The sequence below is a fragment of the Budorcas taxicolor genome, chromosome 10 (genome assembly GCF_023091745.1).
Source record: "Budorcas taxicolor isolate Tak-1 chromosome 10, Takin1.1, whole genome shotgun sequence".
Taxonomy (NCBI): domain Eukaryota; kingdom Metazoa; phylum Chordata; class Mammalia; order Artiodactyla; family Bovidae; genus Budorcas; species Budorcas taxicolor.
Genome location: NC_068919.1, coordinates 71,324,027 through 71,334,591, shown reverse-complemented (window position 1 = coordinate 71,334,591; position 10,565 = coordinate 71,324,027). Strand labels below are relative to the sequence as shown.

Below are 10,565 nucleotides of genomic sequence, written 5' to 3'. Positions count from 1 at the left end.
GTATGATTTTAGCCTACTTAACTATTTGATGCCTTGATTTTCTCAATTATCAAAGACAGAAGGGTTGTGAAGATGAACATGCACTCCTGAAATTAATGCCTACTTAGTCAGATAAGATGGTACTGTTACATATGAAATTTCTACTCTAATGTAACCCACAAATTTTGTTTCACATAACTTTCTACTCATAAAACTAACATCTGCTGTAATGGAGATTTGATAGAAAATCCCTTAATTTCTTTGAGAAACGATATCCCGTACCCAGTCATCTAGGTAACAGACTCATACAAGGTTGAGATGCTACAAATATCCATCTTATCCACATCCAAACTCTGTAAGCAACATTCAGGGTGTACTCAAAGCCTTTGAAGTTTCAAAAGAAACTATACCAGGGTCTGCAATTTACTCATAGAGAAATTTCATTTAAAATATATTCATTCCAGTCTCCAAGGTTTCATCATAAAATGAGCTCACATTGAGGTGAAAGGTGCCTTTTAAGTATTAAATTTTATTAACTTACTTCTTTGAATTTGTCATTAAAGCAGGTTAATACTCTGCTCTGGTTTATCCTAAGTAAGGCTCACAGCTGGGAACTATAACACACTGATCAAGGTTTGTCTCACTTTCCACTGCTCAAAACAGGCACTTAGTCCTTAATATTGAAAGAGTGACATTATCACAGGTCAGGTTTTACTTGCCACAACCTGCTGGTAGAAGGAAATATATCCACTTGTCTGGACTAGTATTAAGAAGACATAGGGAAAAAAAAATGGAACATTTTATGAGAAGAAATAATAGTCTTGGATATTAACACTAAATGTCGTATTCAAAATGGCATTTTTAAATGTGTTCAAGTAAAACACTGTAATAAGAGAAAAACCACAGAACTTAATATAAAGTCTGGCTTTATTTTTTAAAAGATTTTACAAGTCTGTCAACCTCAAACTCACATAGGTGAATTATTCATATCTTCCATCAGATGAGGCTTACGGCTTCAATCCTGCTCAGAAAAATATAAGTAAAAAATAAATCTTTTCCACAAATATTTATCCACTATATTACCCAACTTAGTTCTGAAAATTTCTCTCTATAAATACTTTAATGCAGCTGCTAGTGGTAGGACTGTTGTTGTGCAGCTGTACATGGCTATAATTTTACAAGTCTGCCTTACTTTTGCTAGCTCTCTGGTTCGGCTCCAAGGTCCAGATCTTATAGGGGAGAAATAAAGGTTAACTGGGCTGCCAGAAAAGCCCACTGAATGCATCCTGTAGTGCTCTGTGACAAGCCAGAGAAGAAGTATAGCCTCCAGCAAGGTCCTGTGGCGAGGCAGCTCTGACATGGTTTAAATACCTACAACAAAACAGAAAGTGTGGCGTTGGCATATAAAGCACATATAAACTGGTAACACTTTAAAAAGCAACAGTAAAACTGATTCAAAAGTCAAATTCTAGGACTGAAATGTTCAGAGTTTATAAATGCATTGTTATCTTTTAAAAGGAAACTTACCAACTCTAAATTATAAAATGAATTTCATTAAGATCTAAAAACAGCTCTAAAGGAGTCTTCAAAAATAATACTTGCTATTAAAATGTTTCATATTCCCAATTTTCAGAACTAATTTATTTTGCTGGCTATTGTTTGGGTACCTAACTGCTGCTATCCTTCCTGGCATACACTTAATAAATGAATGCACATCATAATACTACTGTATTACTAAAATTTTACATAAATACTGAGTATTTTACAATAAATATGTTCTGGAAAAAAAACAAAACAAAACAAGTGATGGGGGGAGAGAACATACTAGTTACTTTAAAATTACTTCAAAAAAAAAATAAAAAAATAAAATTACTTCAATATTACAAAAACATATTGTCTTCCTCCTCCTACATGAAAGGAAATCTTAGAAAAACTACATCTAAGAAATCTCTGAGACAGCCTGAGTTCAAAAGAATGTCTCGATTAGTAAATACAGAAGAGTCTTGATTAAATCTCAAAAGACTGTTACACACATGTCATTTAGCAATTAAAACTTTCTGCCTTTATAAAGGTATACAAACGGGCCTTACAATGGGATAATCCTAGCTAAAGAGAGAAAACTTGTTAGCATGACTACCAGCACTGTCAGAAAACAAATATTTCCAGCTTTGCTTTAATGCCTAGTTTAAGAAACCACATTGTTTCTTCAGGCCTCAGGAAGTAAAGCAGCTTCACCCACTTTAGAATTACGGGTATGGCAAAGGAATAAATCAGGTACCAGAACATTTTAATAACTTGGAAACTTTTCTATTCTCATTCATTCAGACTTCCTGTGTGTCAAAGTCTTGATGCATGAGCAACTTATTATTTCTAACATAATAACAAGTCTGTTTTTCATTTGTACCCATGTTTAATAAGCTTGTGTGATTAAAAAATATATGGCAATATAAAAGACCAAATAGAAAAAGTGGTCAAAGTAAGACACAGCATAAGCTCCTGGAATTGGCTATAATTTATTCACACTGCCACAAATCAAGGTGTTAACTCAATTCTTTGCTTCTCTACCAAGGGTAAAAGAGGAAAGTAAAAGGTGAAAGGAAATTAATATTTATTGAGCAACAATCTCCAAACTTTTTTGATAGTATATTTATAGCAGTAAAAATATCTGAGCATGCATCTCCAAAATTTGTATACTTGTTTAAAATTATACACATAACGTATTAATATATACTATTAGTATACTAAGTGTTAAATATATATCATATATATATATGGGCTTCCCTGGTGGCTCAGATGGTAAAGAATTTGCTTGCAAAGTGGGAGACCCAGGTTGAATCTCTGGGTCGGGAAGATTCCCTGGAGAAGGAAATGGAAACCCACTCCAGTATTCATGCCTGAGAAATCCCATGGACAGAGGAGCACGGTGAGCTATATCCTTATATCCTATATCCTTATATCCTATCTTACATGTCCTGATGGGATGCATCCCACCTTGGAGACCACTGTTATTGAACAGTTGTTGTCAAACTCTTGATATAACCTTGGGTCCCATAGGATTTAAATGGGAATTCGCCAAACCTAATACATGCCATAAAAGTATGTGCTTATTACCTTCCAGGATAAAATAAAATGTTCACTGTTAGGACTCTGACGGATGAGAAATAAGCTAAGTGTTAAATCACCTCAGAAAGTAAAAATTAACCTGAAACAACATAAAATCAATTTCTCTTCACCAAGAAATAACTATCACACAAATAATAAGTGAATAATATTTCTACAGGTATCTTGGAAGTGAAATCTTCCATTCCTGATACAAGTTTCAAGCTAAGTTTATCCATATCCCAGATAATGTTGTATCACCCTTTTCCCTTTCCTCAGACCCGCAAAAGCACACTCTTAGCTCCAATGGCTGTTTAGCCAAGGCAAAATTCAAGTACCACAGTGGAATGTGTCAACCTTACAAAGCCAACTATCACAAATGAAGAACTGGTTTTCATAACAATACAAACCACTGTGCAACTAGCTGTTTTAATTCATCATATTTTGGTACAACTTGTTTCTGGGAAAGTTGAGTCATACCATCTCTGGCTTGGCAATTCAAGCATAAACTTGCAGTATACATACAGCTTTTTACATGTTATCCTGAGAAACTGGAAACAGCTGCACTGCTGGCAGGAAAACACAGGCCCACCAATAAAATATCCAAAACAGTTGCATCTTTTAATTTATGACTGTGCAGTTTCCATAAAGAGTATATAAAACAGTGCAACTTTTTATAGGTAAAATGTAATAAACAGTCATACTCATTGATGTCATAAATGAGTTTTTAAAAGTTTATTTAAAATGATTAACTAGTGTTTGAAAATAGTATTTCTTGAACATGGTCATAATCTAGAGCAATGAGCAAATATTTTTAAACTTGAGTTATTAATGCTAAGTTGTAGATTCTCACTGCCAACATCAAGTCCATTAAAACTTCTTTGCATAGCATTGAAAACAATGCATTTCTCTTCTAGCAAATCATTGACATTAAACATATCTGTAAGCATGATTCTTTAAAGATCTGCTTACTTACATTGCTGTTTTTTCTTCAGGGCTGTAGCTGCACAAAAGAGTTATTGTTAAATATTTTAACCTATTTTCTCCATGGCAATCTACATTAATTTCAATTTAAAAAAATAAAACGGGCCACTCTTGTTACTCAACTGTGGGCTATTATTTTCTAAGTATCTTAAGTTCTTAAACCCTTTAATTATTGTGGTATACCAAAGAATTTTGAAGGATCTGCAACATTAAAACCACACAATGAGAATTTAGTGTTTTGCCTACTTTTTCACAGTAATTCACATCTGTGTTGTTTTAATTCTTTCATGACCGTTACAAGTACATCACTGAATAGGATTCCTGGGGCTTCTGGCAGAGGTCAGTATCATTTCATGTACACCTTTATACAACAGAATGAGGAAGAAGTCTTAGCCAAATTTATTTCCAAAAGTCAAGCTCAGTTGGATTTTGGAGCCTGGAGGTAATTGCTCTTACTATTTAGCCAATCCCAGGACAGTATTTCTGTTTTTCATGGGTTTATTTTAAATACCTGTAAATCTTATAAGCAGAAACCAGGAAAGAAAAAAAGGTTTGCTTATTTTGGTACCTAAACCTTATTTTTACTGAAAGCAGACTAAATTCAAAGATTTAAAAATCATACCTTTGATTATTTTCTTAAATAAGGCTTAAAAAAGGTATGTTTTCAAAAGCATGTCTACAATAATTCCTATACAAAGGGCATCTTATGCCTTCATTTACACTACATTTAAAGGTGCCTTCCTTTGCCATTACCCATCAAACTCTCTTTCAAACAGACTGTGGAGAAGGGGGAGGAAAAGGAGGGAATGGATCCTGAGAGGGGAGTAAGAAAGGATTAAGCGTTAGAAAATCAACCCTGAAAGTCTGTTCCTAAACTTTGATTTCCTACACTGTCATTTTCTTCTGTTACATTTAGCAGCTTTTGCTCCCAGAGAAGGTGGTATAATTTACACTTAGCTTCAGAAAGACTTCATTTTCTCAGTTCTTTAACATAAGAGAGCTCCTCTGAAATTACTCTTTTACTATTTTCCTTCCTTTAAAAAGCCCTATACTGACCATATGGCTGAAGTCTAGGACTCAGCTCATTTTAGTGCTATGCAACAGTTCTCTGCATTCTCAGCTAGGGGCAGAGGGCAGGGGTTGTCACTCAGAACGAAGAGGCAGCACTCTTTTCCTCCAGTCGTAACTCCGTCATGAAAACCCTTGAAATGCTTTGGCTCCAGAGAATCAAAGAATCTCAGAATTTAAATTAAAATGAAAATATGAAGCTCATATTAGTTTCCTCCTCCTCAAATTACCAGGCCCTACAGAGAGTTAAAAAAAAAGTCCAACTTTTAAACTCGACTGAGTTATAAACTTGGACTGGTTCAAACTAAGAAAAGGAATGAATAAACTCTAGAGACTAAGACTTTCTTTTTACAAGGTGGCCCATTTTTTAAAGTCTGCATTTAAAGCCATCATACATTAAAAAGACCAGTTCCAAGTAGTTCTGCCTCCCAGCCTACAAAACTCAAATCTAACTACCATTAAAAGAGATCAGCCAACAGATCTCAGCTGTCAAGACCCAGAGCTCTTGTAAGAAATTCAGACAAAGCTATAAAAGATTTACCTTAACAATCTGAAGTCTATCTCTGATTGATTAAAAACAATCAGAGCAATAATATGCTCAGACAATTATCACTAAAATGCAGAAATAGTGCTCACTTCGGCAGCACATATACTAAAATTGGAATGATACAGAGAAGATTAGCATGGCCCCTGCGCAAGGATGACACACAAATTCGTGAAGTGTTCCATATTTTTACTCACCATTGCAACGAAAAGAATAAAATACTTAGGAATATATCTACCTAAAGAAACTAAAGACCTATATATAGAAAACTATAAAACACTGATGAAAGAAATCAAAGAGGACACTAATAGATGGAGAAATATACCATGTTCATGGATCGGAAGAATCAATATAGTGAAAATGAGTATACTACCCAAAGCAATTTACAAATTCAATGCAATCCCTATCAAGCTACCAGCCATATTTTTCACAGAACTAGAACAAATAATTTCAAGATTTGTATGGAAATACAAAAAACCTCGAATAGCCAAAACAATCTTGAGAAAGAAGAATGGAACTGGAGGAATCAACTTGCCTGACTTCAGGCTCTACTACAAAGCCACAGTCATCAAGACAATATGGTACTGGCACAAAGGCAGAAATATAGATCAATGGAACAAAATAGAAAGCCCAGAGATAAATCCACACACATATGGACACCTTGTCTTTGACAAAGGAGGCAAGAATATACAATGGAGTAAAGACAATCTCTTTAACAAGTGGTGCTGGGAAAACTGGTCAACCACTTGTAAAAGAATGAAACTAGATCACTTTCTAACACCGCATACAAAAATAAACTCAAAATGGATTAAAGATCTAAACGTAAGACCAGAAACTATAAAACTCCTAGAGGAGAACATAGGCAAAACACTCTCAGACATAAATCACAGCAGGATCCTCTATGATCCACCTCCCAGAATTCTGGAAATAAAAGCAAAAATAAACAAATGGGATCTAATTAAAATTAAAAGCTTCTGCACAACAAAGGAAAATATAAGCAAGGTGAAAAGACAGCCTTCTGAATGGGAGAAAATAATAGCAAATGAAGCAACTGACAAACAACTAATCTCAAAAATATACAAGCAACTTATGCAGCTCAATTCCAGAAAAATAAATGACCCAATCAAAAAATGGGCCAAAGAACTAAATAGACATTTCTCCAAAGAAGACACACGGATGGCTAACAAACACATGAAAAGATGCTCAACATCACTCATTATCAGAGAAATGCAAATCAAAACCACAATGAGGTACCACTTCACACCAGTCAGAATGGCTGCGATCCAAAAATCTGCAAGCAAGAAATGCTGGAGAGGGTGTGGAGAAAAGGGAACCCTCCTACACTGTTGGTGGGAATGCAAACTAGTACAGCCACTATGGAGAACAGTGTGGAGATTCCTTAAAAAATTGCAAATAGAACTGCCTTATGACCCAGCAATCCCACTGCTGGGCATACACACCGAGGAAACCAGAATGGAAAGAGACACACGTACCCCAATGTTCATCGCAGCACTGTTTATAATAGCCAGGACATGGAAACAACCTAGATGTCCATCAGCAGATGAATGGATAAGAAAGCTGTGGTACATATACACAATGGAGTATTACTCAGCCATTAAAAAGAATACATTTGAATCAGTTCTGATGAGATGGATGAAACTGGAGCCGATTATACTGAGTGAAGTAAGGCAGAAAGAAAATCACCAATACAGTATACTAACACATATATATGGAATTTAGAAAGATGGCAATGATGACCCTGTATGCAAGACAGCAAAAAAGACACAGATGTGTATAGAGGACTTTTGGATTCAGAGGGAGAGGGAGAGGGTGGGATGATTTGGGAGAATGGCATTGAAACATGTATACTATCATGTAAGGATCGAATCGCCAGTCTATGTCTGATGCAGGATACAGCATGCTTGGGGCTGGTGCACGGGGATAACCCAGAGAGATGTTATGGGGAGGGATGTGGGAGGGGGGTTCATGTTTGGGAATGCATGTACACCCGTGGTGGATTCATGTCAATGTACGGCAAAACCAATACAGTATTGTAAAGTAAAATAAAGTAAAAATTAAAATTAAAAAAAATAAAATAAAATGCAGAAACACTCTAAAAACTGAAGTTAGTGCTCAGATGTCCTAATCCAATCACAATGTCAAAATAACACAGGAAATGTCCACAGAGAGAAACTGATGACTCTGTATATTCTAAGATAAATGGAGAAAGTGCTACAAGTCAGAATAACTGTCCATAATTCTTAGGGCCATTGGTCATAAAAATATGTGGCTTCATGAACTCCAACCAAAAATATAACAAACTTCCATAGTCATCATTGACTTTGTTATCTTTATTATATATTCTTCACTTTATTATCTAGACAGTACCTTGAATAAACTTATTAAAGCTGATCTCCAATTTACACTAATATAACTGGGAATCAAGTAACCAATTATTCCAGATATTTAGACCACATGAACAACAAAGCTCATTTGGGAACTGAAAGCCACAAGGTGCCCAAGTAAGAGATAATTACAGATTGCTCAGGTAAGTCTTTCTGAATTACAACTGAAATAAATTATAGAATTTATTACTATCAAAGAACACACATTTAAAACTTAAAATTCAAAATTCAAAAAACTAAGATCATGGAATCCAGTCCCAACACTTCATGGCAAATAAATGGGGAAACTATGGAAACATAACAGAGTTTATTTTCTTGGGCTCCAAAATCACTGAAGATGGTGACTGCAGCCATGAAATTAAAAAACACTTGCTTCTTGGAAGAAAAGCTGTGACCAACCTAGACAGCATATTAAAAAGCACAGACATTACTTTACCAACAAAGGTCCATATAGTCGAAGCTATGGTTTTTCTATTAGTTATGTATGGATGTGAGAGTTGGACTATAAAGAAAGCTGAGTGCCAAAGAACTGATGCTTTTGAACTGTGGTTGTTGGAGAAGATTCTTGAGAGTCCCTTGGACTGCAAGGAGATCAAACCAAAGGAAATCAGTCCTGAATATTGGAAGGACTGATGCTAAAGCTAAAGCTCCAATACTTTGGCCATCTGATGTGAAGAACTGACTTATTGGGAAAGACCCTGAAGCTGGGAAAGATTTAGGCAGGAGGAAAAGGGGACAACAGAGGATGAGATGGTTGGATGGCATCACCAACTCAATGTACATGAGTTTGAGCAAGCTCCGGGAGTTGGTGATGGAGAGGGAAGTCAGGTGTGCTGCAGTCCATGGGGTCGCAAAGAGTTGACACGACTGAGCAACGGAACTGAACTGAACTGAAAGAACACCCTAGTTATTTTAAGTCAAGGTAGCTATTACTGAAAGTTAATACAGCTACATAGTGAAAGCAGTATTTCCTTGATATGCGTGAGAACTACTTGAAAACATAAAAGATATGGCCCATTCTAGTTTGTCTAATGTTTACTATGATTTTCATGCTAGTAACAGATGTGTGCTGGAAGTTTTATCACATCTTTATAAAAGAAGAAAGAGTAATTTTTCTCCAAGTGTGGGGCACATAAAAAAGGGAAAAATTCACATCTATGGAGCTCATTCATTCTTAAAAAAACAAAAAAATTACTCGGTATCTACTATTTGCCAGGTTTTGAAGCAACTCTGAGAATAAAACAGACAGCAAAGACTCCATGCTCTCATGAAACTTGTAATTCAGTAGGGAAAAAAAAAAGATGTTAAATATCATGAAAAGGAAAGACATGGCTCTATGGGTGTGGATAAAAAGGGAAACCAACATGAACAAGTTTAGAAAATGAAATTAGAGTTAAGCTTAGATCCAAAGGATGAGGAAGAGTCAGTAAGCAAGGCAAAAGGAGTAGAGAAATAATCCAGCAGAGGGAAGAACTTAGGTGAAGCAGTAAGGAGCCACAGCACATATTGAGAATACAAGGAAAAGGTCACTACAGCTCAGGATGAGGCTAGAGATGTAGGCAGAAAGTATCCAAAACAAGTCCTTATGGAAATGTTAAGAAATGTGAATTTTATTCAAAGAGCAATGGGAAGCCACTGAAAAGTTGTTGGAAGCTAGTAATCTAAATAGGCTAGTTTGGCAGCACAGTGGCTTAGAGAAGCAGTGCCTGGATTAGAGTGGTGGCAGTGGAAGTAAAGGAAAGTACTAGTTCAAGGAGTTTCCCTGGTGGCTCTGTGGTAAAGAATACGCTGCCAATGCAGGAGATACAGGAGACGGGTTCGATCCCTGGGTCAGGAAGATGCCTTGGAGGAGGAAATGGCAACCTGCTCCAATATTCTTGCCTGGAAAATTCCATGGACAGAGAAGCCTGGCAGGCTATAGTCCGGGGTTGGCGGGAGAGGGGGTCCACAAAAATTCAAACACGACTGAGTGACTGAGTGCGCAGCACGCACTAGTTCAAGAGATATTTAAACATCAACTGAATATGGGAGAATGGAAAGGGAAGGACTTCCAACTGTCTAGCCAATTTCCAGCTCTCTAGTCACACAGGAAAACAAAGATGCCCTCACAGAGATAATGGAAAACTGGAAGAGAAGCAAATTGCAGTGGGACAAGAGAGAAGGGGAAAATGGTGAGTTTAATTTTGGACTTGAGTCTGAAGTGATTATATATAAGAAATATATGAGTTGAGATACAGAGCAGTAGCTGGATATATGGGCCAAGTACTAAGAATAAAATTATGGAATGAACATAATTTGGGAGTTATCAGTATGTAGAGGGTATCTGAAACCATAAGAGTGAATATTTAATATTTAAGGCAAGGAGACAGAACAAGAAGGGAAAGGACTGGGGCAAAGGCCTAGAGGACTACAGGGTATAACTGACAAAAGCAGCTGCGGCAGTTAATTTTACATGTCAACATAAAATCATGTCAAATGAGCCACAG

The 10,565-nt window shown here is 36.2% G+C and overlaps 1 protein-coding gene and 1 non-coding gene across 4 annotated transcripts in view; one reads left to right on the top strand and one right to left on the bottom strand.

The window, feature by feature from the left end:
* Positions 1-890: 890 nt before the first annotated feature.
* The window catches only part of MNAT1 (MNAT1 component of CDK activating kinase), a 233,937-nt gene continuing 224,262 nt past the window's right edge, over positions 891-10,565 (bottom strand). For 2 of the 3 annotated variants that reach the window (XR_008199998.1, XM_052646731.1), the window contains one exon: positions 908-1,350. Coding sequence is in view for 1 of the 3 variants with exons in the window: in XM_052646731.1 (XP_052502691.1) it covers positions 1,230-1,350 (121 nt within the window). In the remaining 2 variants the exon portion in view is untranslated. Of the gene's footprint in view, positions 1,351-10,565 lie in introns of all 3 variants that reach the window. The other variant, XR_008199997.1, reaches the window with a different exon arrangement.
* Positions 5,759-5,865, top strand: LOC128054927 (U6 spliceosomal RNA). The gene has a single exon (XR_008200068.1). It is a non-coding gene; the product is annotated as a U6 spliceosomal RNA (small nuclear RNA).